The 20,181-nt window shown below is 41.3% G+C and overlaps 1 protein-coding gene across 1 annotated transcript in view; it reads right to left on the bottom strand.

Moving 5' to 3' along the window:
• Positions 1-20,181, bottom strand: part of LOC136877708 (integrin beta-PS) — a 240,078-nt gene that overhangs the window by 186,678 nt on the left and 33,219 nt on the right. The window contains exon 2 of the mRNA XM_067151918.2: positions 4,228-4,393. Coding sequence (XP_067008019.2) covers positions 4,228-4,393 — 166 coding nt within the window. The remainder of the gene's footprint in view (positions 1-4,227; positions 4,394-20,181) is intronic.

The following is a 20,181-nucleotide window of genomic DNA, read 5'->3' as shown; positions in this document are numbered from 1 at the left end:
GACTTCTTCTATTTGTGAAACTCACAACCTGACTTTTAACCCCGTTTACAGTCTGACTCGTTGGCTGAATGGTCAGCATAGTGGCCTTCAGTTCAGAGGGTACCGGGTTCGATTCCTGGCCAGGTCGGGGATTTTAAGCTTCATTGGTTAATTCCAGTGGCCCGGGCGCTGGATGTTTGTGCTGTCCCCAACATCCCTGCAACTCACACACCACACACAACACTATCCTCCACCACAATAACACGCAGTTACCTACACATGGCAGATGCTGCCCACCCTCATCGGAGGGTCTGCCTTACAAAGGCTGCACTCGGCTTGAAATAGCCACACAAAATATATATATATATATATACACCCCATTTACTGTCATACCATTGTCTACTGTCCTTCTCACAACATTATCAAGGTCATTTTGCAATTGCTCACAATCTTGTAACTTATTTATTACTCTGTATGGAATAACATCATCTGCAATAAGCCTTATCTCTGATTCCACTTCTTTACACATATCATTGATATATATATATATCAATCATTGATATTGAAATATATATAAAGTGAACATAAAAGTCCAATAATACTGCCTTGAGGAATTCCTCTCTTAATTATTCCCCTACTCTAATTATCTGAGTTCTGTTTTCTAGAAATATAGCCACCCATTCAGTCACCCTTTTATCTAGTCCAGTTGCACTTATTTTTACCAGTAATCTCCCATGATCTACCCTATCAAATGCCTTAGATAGGTCAATCACGATACAGTCCATTTGACCTCCTGAATCCAGGATATCTGCTATATTTTGCTGGAATTCTACAATTTGAGCTTCAGTGGAATAACCTTTCCTAAACCCAAACTGCCTTCTATCAAACCAGTTATTAATTTTGCAAACATGACTAATATTATCAGAAAAAATGCTTTCCCAAAGGTTACATGTAATGCATGTCAAACTGACTGGCCTGTAATTTTCATCTTTATGACTATCGCCCTTTCCTTTATACACAGGGGCTACTATAGTAACTCGCCATTCATTTGGTATAGCTCCTTCATGCAAACAATAATAAAATAAGTACTTCAGATATGGTACTATATCCCAACCCATTGTCTTTAGCATATCCCCTGAAACCTTATCAATTCCAGCTGCTTTTCTAGTTTTCAACTTTTGCATCTTACTGTAAATGTTATTGTTTTCATAGGTAAATTTTAATACTTCTTTAGTATTAGTCACCTCCTCTATCTGAACATTAAACTTGTAACCAACAATCATTACATACTGCTGACTGAATACTTCTGCGTTTTGAAGATCCTCGCATACACACTCCCCTTGTTCACTAATGATTCCTGGAATGTCCTTGGAACCTGTTTCTGCCTTAAAGTGCCTATTCATACTCTTCCATTTTTTCACTAAAATTTTTATATGACCGCTGATTAAGCTGAGTACTAGCAGAGTGAACGTGTACAGAGATTTTAACTGACATGTGGTATCGTGGTTATGTTACTCCACGCATATCCTGATAGTTAATTCGCCGACACTAATATCATAGCATCGGAGGAACACTAAATATGCTAGGCTGAGTGGCTCAGACAGTTAAGGAGTTGACCTTCTGTCCTCAACTTGGCAGTTTCGATCCTGACTCAGTCCAGTGGTATTTGAAGGTGTTCAAATACATCAGCCTAGTGTCGGTAGCTTTACTGGCACATAAGAGAACCCCTGTGGGATGAAATTCCGGTACCTAGACGTCTCCGACCGGGCGAGTTGGCCGTGCACGTAGAGGAGCGCGGCTGTGAGCTTGCATTCGGGAGATAGTAGGTTCGAATCCCACTATCGGCAGCCCTGACGATGATTTTCCGTGGTTTCCCATTTTCACACCAGGCAAATGCTGGGGCTGTACCTTAATTACGGCCATGGCCGCTTCCTTCCAACTCCTAGGCCTTTCCCATCCCATCGTCACCATAAGACCTATTTGTGTCGGTGCAATGTAAAGCCCCTAGCAAAAAAAAAAAAAAAGATGCCTTCGAAAACTGTTTAAAAAGTAGTTAGTTGGACGTAAAGCAAATCATATTATTAAACTAAATGTGAAGGCCTATAATACTGAAAGCTGATAAAGCTAATCATTGACTATTGTTGTGAGGTAATTTGTCTCTTCTGCTGCCACTCATCTCCGATAGATTTGATTCCTGCTGTGCCCCGAGTAAAAGAGCAAGCCTGAATATTATATTACAGGTTATAAACTTCATTCCATATTGACAGTTAACTTTTACAATAATATAAACATTTATTATATCCTCTTATTCAATACAGTTTTCATCTGCTAAGATGAATTTTTATCATACCCAAACATGTTTTGACTCCATTTGAGTCATCCTGAGTGGGTTATTTCAGAGTAAAACATTATAAAACTCTATTATTTTACTGGGCACATTGCTAAAAATTCATAATTCTTAAAAATACCAGCATCTATATAATTCCATCTTTTTGTAAGCTCAATATGCCAAACTAGTAAATGTATAAGAATAAAGCAGTGTTGTGAGTTATAGCACATTCTCTATATGTAAAATGACATCTTAATGTAGGCTATGTTATAATCTCCATCCTCAACTCCTTCTGTTAGATATGGGGCGTTCAGTGAACAAAGGAATCAAGTCACAATAAGAATGTTTTGAGAAAAATAAGACATAAAGGTTTTGCTGAATAATTAATTACAGGAAAACGTTTACACTGTTTTAAAATGTTTCAATAATAGGAGTTATTTTGTATAAGGTATACGCATATTACAAAAGGGTAAATATAAGTGCTAATACAGCCTAACTTGAATAGAAAAGTAAAGTTTTGGACTTGATTCTTTTGTGCTCTGAATGTATTGAACTTGTACCTTGGATTTGGACTTGATTCTTTTTGCTCTGAATGTGTTGTACTTGTATCTTCCTCTTTATTATACGCTTCTGATTTTATCAAGGAAACAGTAAAGTAAATACCTTTCTTGAATATATAATTATAATTTTCTTCTCTATGTCTGCTTACAACAAATATTTCCAAACAGTAAGTTATACAATTCAAATTCAAAGAAATACATATTCACTTTCGTCTGCTTGCCCTTGCAAAACCGAGGAAGCTCTTGTGGCAGTTTCACACGGTAGGCTTTTGAAAAAATGAAGATGTACAGGCGGAATGTATAGCAGTGAATCCTCCATGTCCTTTTTCTTCGCTTTTGTTACTGGTCGACGTTGGGTATAAAGAGGGCCTTGCTGGATGTTATAAAGGTGTGTTTTGCGATAGTCGGAAGTTTTCTTTCTTACAACAACTTCGTCAAATTGTAAACCATCAACTTTTTTTTTTTTTTTTTTTCTGTTCATTACTGAATTCTCCAAGTTTCTGGTTGATAAGAAGTCTGAGAATTTCATTTCAATGACCTCAAATTCAGGGGACGTTTTCTTTGCTTGTCTAACGATATCCATCCAATCATTTGGTGTGTAAATGTGCAATATTTTCCTACCGGCTTACTCCACTAAACCAAAATCAATGTCATTAGGTAAGTAAGAATATCCTGATACTAACAATTTGTGATCAATGGCTGAGACATTCATGCCCGGATCTTGACACAATTTCATCAGAGACAATGACATTTTAATTAAATCTCACACACCGACAAAACAAACCATGGAAACTGTGACGATGGACATGTTCCCATTGTATTCTCAACAAAAGACTGCTTCCCTCCATGCTCAACAGAATTGCCAATCATATAACAGTTATTTTCAATATCTTGACATCAATCTTTTATGCTCTGAAAGCAGCTTCATAAATAGTACTTAAGGGTGGAATAAGTCCAAAATGACCAAAAATGGACTTGATTCCCTAGTGCTCTGAAAGCCCCATATGTTGATGCATTGGATATAATTATTTTGTTACAAAGGTAGAAACAACTAGATAAACAACAGATAGGGAATCTGCCACCTGGGTGACTGCCCTAATTGCAGATCTGTAGTGAGTGATTGAGCCAATCTAATTGAAGATATGGAGATTGTCCTTGCACTTTAGTGCTTTCATATTTGTCCTTGCCTCCTCTTTCTATTCCTCTCTATTCCCGCACTGATCTGCCATCATTTTATATGTGTTTCTTTTCATGTTCCTACCTTTTCAGATATAAAACACAATGTTTGTTTTCAGTTTGAGGATTAAAGCTTTAAATAGCCTGCAAGGATGCATGGGGTATAGTGTTAATATCACTTACCTAGCCGTAGTCGAAGACGTGATCTCTGTGGTTGTATTTGACTAGATGTTTTAGCCTCCTTTTTATGATACTCTGTACGGTATTCTTCTTTGCTATCATCAGAACACCACCCTTCCACAACTTTTGACTTTTCAACACAGTGAACATCATCGGCTTCTCCTTTTACCTGCAAAAATGACAATATTGGCTATATTTCATCAAAGATACAGAAGTTTTGCAAGTAATTGATCTTACCTAGAGAAAACAGGTACCATATCCCTTTATTTTTCAGGCATTTTTGTATTTGCTCAGACTTCAATAATTTAATAATGCATATGAAAATATTTTTAGTGTCAATGGTATTGTGGAAGAACAGCAACTATCACCACCACCTGAGGTATTTTTCTAGTCACTTGTGAGGTAGGGATTACACTTACCGCCAGGCAGATAATTGTCCTGGGTGTTAAGAAAACTAAAACTTCATTTAAAATTATGTAATCATGTAATATTTTGATTTTAACTAGGATTAAAAGGAATCATAATATAAATATTCTTTGAAGTTGACAGGAATCAGAACCCTCCACCATGGAAATTTTACAAAAGAAACAAAGACCTCCTTTCACTATTTGCTTTACGTTGCAACGACACAGATAGGTCTTATGACGATGATGGGGTAGGAAAGGCCTAGAAATGGGAAGGAAGCGGCCGATGCCTTAATTAAGGTACAGCCCCAGCATTTTCCTGATGTGAAAATGGGAAACCACGGAAAACCATTTTCAGGGCTACCGACAGTGGGGATTGAACCCACTATCTCCCGGATGCAAGCTCACAGCTACACGCCCCTAACCGCATGACCAATGCGTCCGCTAGAAAACAAAGAGAAACTGACAATAAACAAGTGAAAGTCGACTCAGTGGATTGTCTCTTTTGAACATTCGTAGAGACATAATTATAAAATCAACAGATCTCATATCTATTTTCTAAGAAACCTCAAATGTTGGATTTTATATTGTAATCTGAAGATACCATGTGCCAAAATCTGTTGAGCTTGATTATACTGTTCTCCTTCTGTATTTTAATGTAGGATTTTGTATTGTACTGCAATCTGAATATCAACATAATCCATTTGAATCAGTGTCATAATGACACTCATGTATGCGTGCATCACAAATGCACAAACGCCTTCATTATGTTATATCATTTTGTATCTATAATACCACTCTCATCCCCAATCGGTCGATCCTGGCTATGCTATTGGCATCTATAGTATCATGTTTGCACATCCACTATCAAGTAACCAGAATAAAACTTAAATAAGTTAATGTTGTAAATGACTATTTAAATATGACAATAATAATACAGATCACATGAGATATAGATTAAAATTACTTCACAATGAATACTGCAAAGGTCAAGTGTACAGTAGTGCGCCTGCGTGAGCACATGATTGCTTACAACCAATCGGTACGAGAAACAAATCTTGGATTTCTGGTCTCTTGGTAAATGTAGGACCAAGGGCGGGCTAGTGGTTGGGAACACATCGAAGGCAGAGGTCGGCTGACCCCAGAGGGGAAACCGAAGCCACTACCCTACTGTCTAAACCGGGCGAGTTGGCCGTGCGGTTAGGGTCGCGCAGCTGTGAGCTTGCATCCGGGAGATAGTGGGTTCGAACCGCACTGTCGACAGCCCTGAAGATGGTTTTCCGTGGTTTCCGATTTTCACACCAGACAAATGTTGGGGCTGTACCTTAATTAAGTCCACAGCCACTTCCTTCCCACTCCTAGGCCTTTCCTGTCCCATCGTCGCCATAAGACCTAACTGTGTCGGTGTGACGTACGAAAATACCTAAAAAACACTGTCTAAAATACAGGGAAGACTCTACATGGTTTTTTACAAAAGTAGACAGTTGACCCCTGCTGTGTGGGTTGCTTACATTACAGGCGCTACCCCCATTTTCAATTCAACCCATCAACAACTTCTGTTACTCACATTGTGTTTCTTCTGAACCGTTTCCTGGACACTGTCGTTTTTCAGAATTTCTTGGTTCATATTTTCTCATCTGCCATATTTCAGATATTTTCTTCTAAGTTTCTGAAATCATCTATGTCTCTGCCATAACACATCCTACTCAGCTGTTCTTATTGGCTGGTCTGCACCTCTCACTTCCTTGGTGCTCCATCAATGAAAGTTATGTAACCGTACGAAAGTACGATCCCCAAATTTTAGGTTAAGAAATTGTGTAAAATAATTTGTAATGTTAAAGTCATGAAAATCATGTAATTTTGTTTATTTAGAATGTAAAAACGTAATATTATAAAAAGAATGTGTAGTTAGGGAATATTGCATGTTGTTGTTTGAGTCATTAGTCCATAGACTGGTTTGATGCAGCCCTCCATGCCACCCTATCATGTGCTAACCTTTTCATTTCTACGTAACTATTGCATCCTACATCTGCTCTAATCTGCTTGTCATATTCATACCTTGGTCTACCCCTACCGTTCTTACCACCTACACTTCCTTCAAAAACCAATTGAACAAGTCCTGGGTGTCTTAAGATGTGTCCTATCATTCTATCTCTTCTTCTCATCAAATTTAGCCAAATCGATCTCCTCTCACCAATTCGATTCAGTATCCCTTCATTCGTGATTCGATCTATCCATCTCACCTTCAGCATTCTTCTGTAACACCACATTTCAAAAGCTTCTATTCTCTTTCTTTCTGAGCTAGTTATCGTCCATGTTTCACTTCCATACAATGCCACGCTCCACACGAAAGTTTTTAAAAACATCTTTCTAGTTCCGATATCAATGTTTGAAGTGAGCAAATTTCTTTTCTTAAGAAAGCTCTTCCTTGCTTGTGCTAGTCTGCATTTTATGTCCTCCTTACTTCTGCCATCGTTAGTTATTTTACTACCCAAGTAACAATATTCATCTACTTCCTTTAAGACTTCATTTCCTAATATAATATTTCCTGCATCACCTGCCTTCGTTCGACTGCACTCCATTACTTTTGTTTTGGACTTATTTATTTTCATCTTGTACTCCTTACCCAAGACTTCATCCATACCATTCAGCAACTTCTCGAGATCTTCTGCAGTCTCAGATAAAATAACAATATCATCGGCAAATCTCAAGGTTTTGATTTCCTCTCCTTGGACTGTGATTCCCTTTCCAAATTCCTCTTTGATTTCCTTTACTGCCTGTTCTATGTAAACATTGAAAAGGAGAGGGGACAAACTGCAGCCTTGCCTCACTCCTTTCTGGATTGCTGCTTCTTTTTCAAAGCCCTCGATTCTTATCACTGCAGACTGATTTTTATACAGATTGTAGATAATTCTTCGTTCTCGGTATCTGATCCCTATCATCTTCAGAATCATAAATAGCTTGGTCCAGTCAACATTATTGAATGCCTTTTCTAGATCTACGAATGCCATGTACGTGGGCTTGTCCTTCTTGATTCGATCCTCTAAGATCAGACATAAAGTCAGTATTGCTTCACGTGTTCCTACATTTCTTCTGAAGCCAAATTGATCTTCTCCCAACTCAGCTTCAACTTGTTTTTTCCATTCTTCTGTAAATAATACGTGTTAAAATTTTGCAGGCATGAGATACTAAACTAATGGTGCGGTAGTTTTCACACCTGTCAGCACCGGCTTTCTTGGGAATAGGTATAACAACATTTTTCCGAAAATCGGTTGGGACTTCTCCTGTCCCATACATCTTGCACACTAAATGAAATAACCTTGCCATGCTGGTTTCTCCTAAGGCAGTCAGTAATTCAGAGGGAATGTCATCAATTCCAGGTGCCTTGTTCCTATTGAGGTCACTCACAGCTCTGTCAAACTCTGACCTCAAAATTGGGTCTCCCATTTCATCAGCATCAACAGCCTCTTCATGTTCCAGAACCAAATTATCTACATCTTTACCTTCATACAACTGTTGGATATGCTCCTGCCATCTTTCTGCTTTGTCTTCTTTCCCTAGAAGTGGCTTTTCATCTAAGCTCTTAATATTCATACACCTAGATTTCCTTTCTCCAAAGGTTTCCTTGATTTTCCTGTATGCAGCATCTACCTTTCCCAGGACCATACAGCCTTCGACATCCTTGCACTTCTCCTTCAGCCATTCTTCCTTAGCTACCTTGCACTTTCTATCCACTTGATTCTTTTCTGCCCTCTTCATTTCTAGCATTCTTGTATTTTCGTCGTTCATCAATCATGTCTAGTATCTCCTGAGTTATGCACTGATTTTTAGTTGACCTTTTCTTCCTTCCTAACATTTCTTCAGCAGCCCTACTGACTTCATTTTTCATGACTCTCCACTCTTCCTCTATAGTGTTTCCTTCAGCCTTTTCATTTAGTCCTTGTGCAACATGTTCCTTGAAACAATCCCTCAAACTCTTTTCTTTCAACTTGTCTAGATCCCATCTTTTTGGATTCTTTCCTTTCTTCAATTTCTTCAGCTTCAGATGGCATTTCATGACCAACAAGTTATGGTCAGAGTCCACGTCTGCTCCTGGGAAAGTTTTGCAATCCAACACCTGGTTTCTGAATCTCTGCCTAATCATAATGAAGTCTATTTGATACCTTCCAGTGTCTCCAGGTCTCGTCCACGTATACAGCCATCGTTTATGGTGTTTGAATCAAGTATTGGCAAGGACTAAATTATGATCAATGCAGAATTCAACCAGCCGACTTCCTCTTTCATTCCTTTGTCCCAATCCAAATTCTCCTACTGTACTACCTTCTCTTCCTTGGCCTATCACTGCATTCCAGTCTCCCATCACAATTAGATTCTCGTCACCTTTTACATATTGTATTAAATCTTCTATCTCCTCATATATTCTTTCGATTTCTTCATCATCCGCTGAACTAGTAGGCATATAGACCTGCACTATTGTGGTGGACATTGGTTTGGTGTCTATCTTGACGACAATAATTCTTTCACTATGCTGGTCGTAGTAGCTTACCCGCTGCCCTATTTTCTTATTCATTATTAAACCAACTCCTGCATTTCCCCTGTTTGATTTTGTGTTGATAATTTGGTAGTCGCCTGACCAAAAATCTTGTTCTTCCTGCCAACATACTTCACTTATACCAGCTACATCTAACTTTAGCCTATCCATCTCCCTTTTCAGATTCTCTAACCTACCACAACGATTCAAACTTGTAACATTCCACGCTCCAACTCGCAGAATGTCAGTATCCATCTTCCTGATGATCGCCCCCTCTCGTGTAGTCCCCACCCGGAGATCCGAATGGGGGACTAGTTTACCTCCGGAATATTTTACCCGGGAGGAAGCCATCATCAGTACATCATTCATACAGAGAGAGCTGCATGTCCTCGGGAGTTAGTTACGGCTGTAGTTTCCCGTTGCTTTCAGCCGTGTAGCAGTATCAACACAGCTAAGCCATGTTGAGTATTATTACAAGGCCGTATCAGTCAATCATCTAGACTGCCGCCCTTGCAACTACCGAAAGGCTGCTACCCCCCTTTCGATGAACCATTCGTTAGTCTGGTCTCTCAACAGATACCCATCCGATATGGTTGCACCTGCGGCTCGGCTATCTGCATCATTGGGACACGCAAGCCTCCCCACCACGGCAAGATCACGTGGTTCGCAGAGGAGGAATATGGCATATGTGCATCATTATATTTTGTATAAATTACCGTTTGGGTAAGAGTCTGTAAATATGGCCTAGGCATAAGGATTGTGCAACCGGGAAAACAGCGGGAAGGACGGTTGAAGTCAGTTGAATGTGTTGCAACAAAGTGGCTTGGAAACACGGGTACGGCCAGGTAGTATAGGCTGAAGATTGGAGTGGATCAATGTGAGTGGACGTTCGATGTCACATCAGACGCACGATAGCCAATACGAGGGCTTTGTTTTAAGCGAGGTTGGGTTGACTGAGTGACGCGTGAAGAAGTGCCTGTGAGAGCGTTGCTACTAGTAAACTTTTCATGACGCTATAACCACGTGCAGCAAGCCTATATAAGTATGTACGCGTGTGCGGCAATTCATTATGACTCTGATTCTGTTTGTGATTGTGTTTGTGTTCTTGATTCTGTGTGTTTTTCTTTCTTTTCTTTCTTGAGGAGATTGGTTGGGATTGATATTCTGTGTGTTTCTCACTCGGACCGGCGCGCGGGAGCTACTTTGCGCAGATTCATAGGCGATGCTCTATTGTTCTTAAGTATATTTTACCTACAGAGTGAGCATGCTAAATATCGCTGATGCTACGAGTTTCTGATGGTTTATATAAAAGATGCTACTAAGTGTTTATTTGTAATTCCTACAATGTATAATAATTAGACTATAATTCTTCTACAAGATAATGTACAGTGGATGTGGTGATGCGTACCGAATCTACATTCGGTAGTGGATGTGTGGTTGTGCACAGAGCTAATTCTTGGTATAGGAAATCGTTGGCTGAGTATGCAGTTTCAGTTGGAGAAACGTGAGGCGTCACACTAACCTGTTCGGCAGTCGGTAAGGACTCAAGACTTCGATGAAGAAGTGTATAAATAGGGATGCTCTTTGTATATATTATTCATTGTACAATTCCTATGTATGAGCCTTTGGCTCGTTGGAATTAATTATTGAAATAAATATCTGTCTATAATTAAAAAAGAAAAGGCTGCATCCGTACGTCGAGAAAGTCGTCGTACTTTTCTTTACCAGAATACGATTTTTGTTCTGTAACAGTGGAGAGTATAGTGGGACTCTTACCTGGAGGTATGTTATATCACAGATATTTTCATGTATTTAAGAAATTGCGTTACGAGAAACTTCTATTACGCTCTCTCACAAGACTCTTACAGACACTTGAAGTGCGCCTGCGCTGTGAGTCGAGTGTATTGTTTCTACATTGGTTGTTCCCCCTCCTGTCCCTTCCCCTTCCCTTCTCAAACGTAGTCTTGGTGGCTGGTTGTATCCAGCGTTAGATTCTCACTAATTATTTGTCGCTCTCTTGAGCAACTACTGGGAGGTTCCTTTCGAACCCAAGGCTTCTGGGCTGCAAACATAGGAGCGTAAGTCGTGAGTGAATGTAGTATGTGTGTGTATTGAGTGAGAGGTTAATGCTTGTGGCCGCGAATGGGTGTGTAAGTGGATCTGAGTTGTGGTTCTGTGTGTGCTGTGCTGTTTGGATGGGCCGGGTTCGTAGTCCAGGGGCCTATGGCCAGTTGAAGGCCGTTTCTTTTTCTTTAATATTAACGTTTAATATTACTTTCTAGTACTACTTGTTTCCATTATATTTTCTGGGGAAAATGGATCTTCTGTTCTCTCTTGTATGTAAGAGGCCAATAGGAGTTTATCGGTTTACTTTTGAAAGAGTGCTTCAGTTATAATGTTGTACATATGTTGTTGTCAGTGAATAAAAGACAGATGGATTTACAGATGGAAAGCTCCCTAACCTCGGTCCACCTAGCTTCCTCTCTGGGCATGTTCCTATTTTCCAAGGCCCTAATGCTAGCACCTTCTCAGTTAAGAAATATACCGGTATACCTAATGAAAGTACCGGTAATGATTTTGTTGGTGGTAGTAGTGTGTATAGTTGCCTTAGTAAACGACAAACGAGAAGGTCTCGTCAAGTAATGATTTTGTTGTTGGTAGTAGTGTGTATATTTGCCTTATGTAAATGACAAACGAGTAGGTCTTGTCAAGTAATGATTTATGTTGGTCGTAGTTGTTTGTAAGTTGCCTTTGTGGACGGCAATAAGGAGTGGGTCTCATCAAGTGATGATTATTGTGGTATTTTTTATTATTTTGGGAGTAAAGTCATGGAATGAACTTGCAGTAAATCTTTTTATTAGTGGAGTGAGGATGAATCTGGCATACTACCCACATCTAATTTCAGGGGTAAACAGGTAAGGTTATAAAGTAAGTCTGGAGCTTCGTCAGCCTGATGACCGTCGCCTAGGGAGAGGTAGTTGCTCATTGCTCTACATAGTTATATACCTATTCCTGTAATTGTTTTACAGGTGGCGCCCAGTCTTGGTATTTATACTTATTTTACTCACCGTTTATTCATTTCATAATTTCAATAGCTTCCAGATATTACAGTTATATAACCAAAATGTTCTTTCTTTCTTTCTTTCTTTCTTTCTTAATTTGTTCACCCTCCAGGGTTGGTTTTCCCCTCGGACACAGTGTGGGATCCCACCTCTACCGTCACAAGTGCAGTGTACTGGAGTGTGAGATTTGGGTCAGGGCATACAACTGGGGTGGAAGACCAGTAACTTGCCCAGGATGCCTCATCTGCTATGCTGAATATGGGCCTTGTGGGAGAATGGGAAGATTAGAAGAGATAGACGAGGAAGAGGGAAGGAAGCGGCTTTGGTCTTAAGTTAGGAACCATCCCGGCATTTGCCTGGGGTGGTAACTAATCTTGCTAACCGCTACACCACAGAGGCGGACGATTCCCAACACTGCCAGGATTTTCTAAAAGTGGTACGAAGGCTGGAACGGGGTCACTCAGCCTCGGAAGGTCAACTAAGTAGAGAGGGGTTCGATTCTCTCCTCAGCCATCCTCGAAGTGTTCCGTGATTTTCCACTTCTCCTAACTTAAGGAAGCGGCCGCTTCCTTCCCTCTTTCTTGTCTATACCTTCCAATCTTCCCATCCCGCCGCAAGGTCCCTGTTCAGCATAGCAGGTGAGGCCGCCTGGGCGAAGTACTGGTCCTCTTCCCCAGTTGTAACCCTTCGACCCAAAGTCTCATGCTCCAGGATACTGCCCTTGAGATGGTGGAGGTGGGATCCCTCTCTGAGTCCGAGGGAAAAACTGATCCTGGACGGTAAGCTGATTAAGAAAGGAAAGGAAGAATTTAGGCCTACTACCGATTTTATTACTATATATAAAGCAATTCTATCTTTTTTTAGGTCCCTTACAGTATGTTTGTTATAGGTAGGATACATGCTAAACCAAATTCACTTTAATTTTACTTGTAGAAATGTATTTTATTAAGCCGTTTATTTATTGCACTTCATTACCCATGATTTCAAAATAAATGCTCGACGATGAAGTATGGTCTAGGGGTAAAGCACAGGAGTGCGAATGCAGAACACTTCAAGTTCTATTCACAGTCGAGCTGACAATTTTTCATGAATAGTAAATAAATATAACTTTGAATAATGGAGCACAAAGATGCGAGTGGTGCAAAGCAGCCAAGTAGAAGGTGTCATGGCGATGAGATGGATGGCTTCAAAGCAAATATCTGAAATATGGCGGATGAGAAAATATTAGGTAAGGAATTCTGAAAAACGACAATGCCCAGCAAATGGTTCAGAAGAAATACGATATTAGTAAGTTAAGGTGTTCAAGGGTTGAACTGAAAATGGGTGTAGCGCCTGTGAGGTAGGCAACTCGCACAGCAAGGGTCAACGACCAACTTTTAAACAAACTTGCACAGAGCCCTCCCTATATTTTAGAGAGCTGGGGCAATGGCTCGGGTTTCATTTATGGGGTCGGCCGACCGATGCTTCGACGTGTTCCCAACCACTAGCACCCCATTGGCCCTACATTTATCAACAGACCAGAAATTCAAGATTTGGTTCTGGTTACTGAATGGTTGTAAGCGATCACATGCTCACGCGTGCACACTAGAGAATATCGGGACATTCTCTCGTTTTTTTTGAACCATCACACTGTGATGGACACAGTCATATCCACTTTCACTGATTCCGAGACGTAAGTACTTTTTCGCTCGTAGACTACTTCATTACATTTTCTTGTTTGAGTTCTTGTATGCTTTATGTTTTTTCATCCCGTATTTTTTTCGTGCTAGTCTGCCTCTGTGGTCTAGTGGTTAGTGTGATTAACTGCCACCCCCGCAGGTCCGGGTTCGATTCCCGGCTCTGACACTGAATTTGAAAAGTGGTACGAGGGCTCGAACGGGTCCACTCAGCCTCGGGAGGTCAACTGAGTAGAGGTGGGTTCGATTCCCGCCTCAGCCATCCTGGAAGTGGCTTTCCGTTGTTTCCAACTTATCCTCTAGGCAAATGCCGGGATGGTACCTAACTTAAGGCCACGGCCGCATCCTTCCCTCTTCCTTGTCTATCCCTTCCAATATTCCTGTCCCACCGCAAGGCCCCTGTTCAGCAGAGCAGGTGCGGCCGCCTGGGCGAGGTACTAGTCATCCTCCCCAGTTGTATCCCCCGACCCAGAGTTTGAAGCCCCAGGACACTGCCCTTGAGGCGGTAGAGGTGGGATCCCTCGCTGAGCCCGAGGGAAAAGCCGACCCTGGAGGGTAATCAGATTAAGAAAGAAAGAAAGAATTTTTCGTGCTGACGCTACTACTTAGTGATGTCTAGACTTCCATTATCAGAACCTATTGTAGATTATATGATTTTCTTTCACTACCGGTACTTCTATAGTCAATTGTCCATACAGTATTTTTTACCGTATACACTTCAGATACCGTAATTAAAGTACTCGTTTGTGAGCGCACGTTAAGAGTAACTATCGCCATGACCTGCCCATGTGTGAGTGTTTTTTAAAATATTCAATAAGTGCTCGGAATTTTTTTGGAGGTTTGACATCTTGTCCTAAACGATATAAGTAGTAGGCCAGAGCGTGTTCTAAAACAATGAGTGCTGCGTCAGCATTTTCTCACGGGGTCATTGACCCTGGGAAAGGTCATTGACCCATGACATCACGGCCACGTGCTATTGTTTACAAACAAGACCACGTGCTCATCTTGAGAGACGTTAATCTCACTTTCGTGTTTTCCCGCGGAATTTTGAAAAAGTGCACACGGCTAACCTCACTACTGCCATCTTGACAGGTCATAACCTCGTGCACCTGTTTTGGGGTCGAACTTGAGTAAGTGGGGGGATCCTAACCTCACTACTGTCATCTTGACAGGTTGTAAAACACATGCACTTGTATGGCGCGGAATTTGAATAAGAGAACATGGCTAACCTCACTGCTGTCATCTTGACAGTCCTAACCACGTGCTCTTGACAGATGAGGGCCCGAGGAATTTGTATAAGTGGGCAACCCTAACATCACAGCTGTCACCTTGACGGGACTTAGCCACGCGCTATTGACAGGTATCAGGCTCGGAATTTTGAAAAAGTGAATTCGCCCTAATCTCACTGCTGTTATCTTGAAGGGACTTAGCCACGTGATTTTTGATCCCAGCGCCATCTTGAGTAGTAGGGCAATAGGGACTCTTGCGACGCCATCTTGAGTAGTAGAGCAATGTGAATTTGCGTAAGAGAGCAAGCCTAACCTCATGGAGGGGCCTAACCTCAGTATTACGGTTAGATGCCCTTCCTGACGCCATCTTGTGTAGTAGGGCAATGAGAATTCGCGGATTTTGCCGACACCATCTTGAGTAGGGCAATGAGGGATTCGCATAAGAGAGCATGCCTAACCGCATGAATGTGGCCTAACTACATAGGACCTAGTTTTACGGTCAGCTGCCTTCCCGTCGCTATCTTGTTTCTCCCACCAGAGGGGGTACATATGGCCTAATCTAGTTTTACGGCAAGATGTCCTCCCGACATCACAATGGAGGGGCCTAACTATACAGGGCCCAGGTTAAAAGACAGATGCCCTTCCCGTCGCCATGTTGGAGGGCCTAACTACATAGGACCCAGTTTCACGGTCAGATGCCCTTCCCGTCATAATTTTGGGGCCTAACTACACCGTCGCCATCTTGGCTCAGTTTTACGGGCAGATGCCCTCCTCGTCGCCACTTTGGAGGGCCTAACTAAACAGCACCCAGTCTTATGAACAGATGCCCTTCCCTTCGCCATTTTGGAGCGGCATAACTACACCATAGCCATCTTGGGCTCAGTAGTACGGTCAGAAGCCCTGCTCTCCTCAAAGGCGACATTTCGAGGGGCCTAACGACAATGTCGCCATCTTGGCTCAGTTTTATGGATAGATGCCCTTCCCGTCACCATCATTTCTCGACGGGCCTAACTACACGGCGCCCAGTTTTACGGACAGGTGCCCTCCCCTCCCTCCTTGCAGATGCCATTTTGGAGGGGCCTAACTACACAGCCACCATCTTGGACCCAATTTTACGGTCAGATATTCTTCCCTCCTCCTCCTTCTCATCTGAAACACGACTACGTCCTCCGTTTTAACAGGTGTGATTCGCGGAATTTGAATAACAGTGCGCAACATAAGCACGTGTGAGGCGGGGATTTTGAATAAGAGAACAAGCCTAACGTCACAGACGTCATCTTAGAGAGGTGTAACCTCACTCCACATGCTTTTTGTTTACCATTAAGATTACGGGCTCTTGTTTGGCAGGTGCAAGGCGCGGAATTTGATTATGAGAACAAGCCTAACATCACAGACGTCATCTTGGAGGGGTTGTGTAACCTCACTCCACGTGCTTTTTATTTACTAACAAGACCACGTGCTCTTGTCATACTAGCATAAGCACGTGTCAGTTGTAGATATTGAATAAAAGAGCAAGCCTAACCTCACAGTCACTATCAATTAAAACATACATTCCCCGGGCCAGAAGAAATAATCACATACGAATAAAATCCCTCCCTGTTATCTATACCGGAATCAAACCTGAGATTTTCTAAACCGAAGGTTTAAACGTTTACCAATTAGCTAATATGATGAACAATAATGTACATATACTTTTGCGGTTTTCGAACAAACGAAATCAATTTTTGTTATTAATCTTCTTATAAATAAAGTTGTTCGTATCTGTTTGTCTGTTCCACCATCACGTCGAAACGGCTGGATAGATCTCAACCAAACTTCATATTTAGAGTATACTGACCCCGGGGAAGGTTTCGATATGCATATCATTTTAAAATCTTTGAAAAGACGGGGATTTTATAGAAAAAAAGGTTTTCCTCTATTTTCTCTTATACTATTATAGGCAAAATATCGAATTTGTCGTATAAGGACGAGACAAAGCTCAATTTAATCCTCTTGATGCAAAGAACAAAACTCGGTAAGCCCTACGGGCCCGAAAACCATGTTTTAAGGCCCTAAAACCAACCGTTACGGAGATATTGGCACCACACAACCCCTGCTCTAGGAATCGGATAAAGAAATGAACTGCCGTAACCATGGCAACGTCAGCTCCAGGATTCTAGAGCAGTGAGATTATGTATGTACGTTTGGGCATAGCTGCCAACCAAAATTGGTACAAATATCTGGAAAAAATATACTGTTGTATAAGGCACTCATAGGACTCCTTTGGGCGGGGATGGAAAGGGGGTGAAGTACGAGTATACAAATCTTACTATATATAGAAATGGAAGTGTGTGTGTGTAAATGACACATCTCCTAAACCACTGGAGCAATTTCAACCAAACTTGGTACACGTATTACTTACTATCGGGAGACGAGTACTGTGGGGGGTAAGCCATCCCTAGCGCCTTTAAGAGAGAGGGTCAGGTGGGGGGAGGGTAGTTACAATAATAATCGAGAATAGTGTCGAATTCATAGTTTTCGGGGTCGCTGAGTTGAAAAGTAATACTCTAGAATTTTTTAAAGTCCAGCCCCCTTTTAGGTGGGGAGCAAAAGGGGGGTGTGAGATATAGAAATAATTAAAAACCGTTTCGAATCCATAGATTTCAGGGTCTCTGAGATGAATAGTATTACTCCGGATTTTTTGCAGGTCCAAGTGGGGAGCGAAGGGGGTGAGATATAAAATTAATCGAAAAACTACATCTTCTTCTTACTATATATAAAAATTGATGTATGTGTGTGCGTGGTGTGTGGGTGTGGGTGTGTAAATGACAAATCTCCTCCTAAACCACTGGAGCAATTTCACCAAACTTGGTACACTTATCAATTAGTATCAGGAGACAAACCGCGTGAGGGTAAGACACCCCTAGCACCTTTATGGGCAGGGGTCGAGGGGGGTGGTATAAAATAATCTAGAATATTATCGAATCCATAGTTTTCGTGGTAGCTGAAATAATTAGTGACACTCCGAATTTTTTTAATTCATGTTCAGGCCCCTTTGGGGTGTGGGTGAAGGGGAGTTAGATATAAAAATAATCGAAAACAGTGTCGAATCTACAGTTTTCTGGGTCACTGAGATTAATGGTAACAATCCAGATTTTATATCTCTCAGTGGTGGAGGGCGGGAGGGGGACAGTCTCATTGACAGTTGAAATCCTGTACATCGTATCTATAGTGCGACGGCTAAATACATATAGTTATCACTTATTAATTTTTGACAGGATCAAATACTTCCCAGTCGATTCGATCTTCCATAAGGACGAAGTTTTACTCGAAAATTAAATAATCTAACATACATACATACATACATACATACATACATACATACATACATACATTATCATTATAGACTGTTATGCCTTTCAGCGTTCAGTCTGCAAGCCTCTGAGAATTCACTAAACGTCGCCACAATCCTCGATTTGCAACTAGTGTTGTGGCTTCATTTAGTTCCATACCTCTTATCTTTAAATCGTTAGAAACCGAGTCTAACCATCGTCGTCTTGGTCTCCCTCTACTTCTCTTACCCTCCATAACAGAGTCCATTATTCTCCTAGGTAACCTATCCTCCTCCATTCGCCTCACATGACCCCACCACCGAAGCCGGTTTATGCGTACAGCTTCATCCATCGAGTTCATTCCTAAATTAGCCTTTATCTCCTCATTCCGAGTACCTTCCTGCCATTGTTCCCACCTGTTTGTACCAACAATCATTCTTGCTACTTTCATGTCTGTTACTTCTAACTTATGAATAAGATATCTTGAGTAGACCCAGCTTTCGCTCCCGTAAAGCAAAGTTGGTCTGAAAACAGACCGATGTAAAGATAGTTTCGTCTGGGAGCTGACTTCCTTCTTACAGAATACTGCTGATCGCAACTGTGAGCTCACTGCATTAGCTTTACTACACCTTGATTCAATCTCACTTACTATATTACCATCCTGGGAGAACACACAACCTAAATACTTGAAATTATCGACCTGTACTAGCTTTGTATCACCAATCTGACATTCAATTCTGTTGAATTTCTTACCTACTGACATCAATTTAGTCTTCGAGAGGCTAATTTTCATACCATACTCATTGCACCTATTTTCAAGTTCCAAGATATTAGATTGCAGGCTTTCGGCACAGTCTGCCATTAAGACCAAGTCGTCAGCATAGGCCAAACTGCTTACTACATTTCCACCTAACTGAATCCCTCCCTGCCATTTTATACCTTTCAGCAGATGATCCATGTAAACTACGAACAGCAAAGGTGAAAGATTACAACCTTGTCTAACTCCTGTAAGTACCCTGAACCAAGAACTCATTCTACCATCAATTCTCACTGAAGCCCAAATGTCAACATAAATGCCTTTGATTGATTTTAATAATCTACCTTTAATTCCATAGTCCCCCAGTATGGCGAACATCTTTTCCCTCGGTACCCTGTCATATGCTTTCTCTAGATCCACGAAACATAAACACAACTGCCTATTCCTCTCGTAGCATTTTTCAACTACCTGACGCATACTGAAAATCTGATCCTGACAGCCTCTCTGTGGTCTGAAACCACACTGGTTTTCATCCAACTTCCTCTCAACGACTGATCGCACCCTCCCTTCCAAGATGCCAGTGAATACTTTGCCGGGTATACTAATCAATGAGATACCTCGATAGTTGTTGCAATCCTTCCTGTTCCCTTGCTTATAGATAGGTGCAATTACTGCTTTTGTCCAATCTGAAGGTACCTTACCAACACTCCACGCTAATTTTACTACTCTATGAAGCCATTTCATCCCTGCCTTCCCACTATACTTAACCATTTCGGGTCTAATTTCATCTATTCCCGCTGCCTTATGACAATGGAGTTTATTTACTATCCTTTCCACTTCCTCAAGCATAATTTCACCAACATCATTTTCCTCCTCCCCATGAGCTTGGCTGTTTGCAACACCACCAGGACGATTTCCTTTTACATTGAGAAGATGTTCAAAATATTCCCTCCACCTCTCCAGTGATTCCCTAGGATCTATTATGAG

Source organism: Anabrus simplex, chromosome 7 (assembly GCF_040414725.1).
Source record: "Anabrus simplex isolate iqAnaSimp1 chromosome 7, ASM4041472v1, whole genome shotgun sequence".
In the NCBI taxonomy this organism is placed as follows: Eukaryota; Metazoa; Arthropoda; class Insecta; order Orthoptera; family Tettigoniidae; genus Anabrus; species Anabrus simplex.
This window is presented reverse-complemented; position numbering and strand designations above follow the sequence as displayed.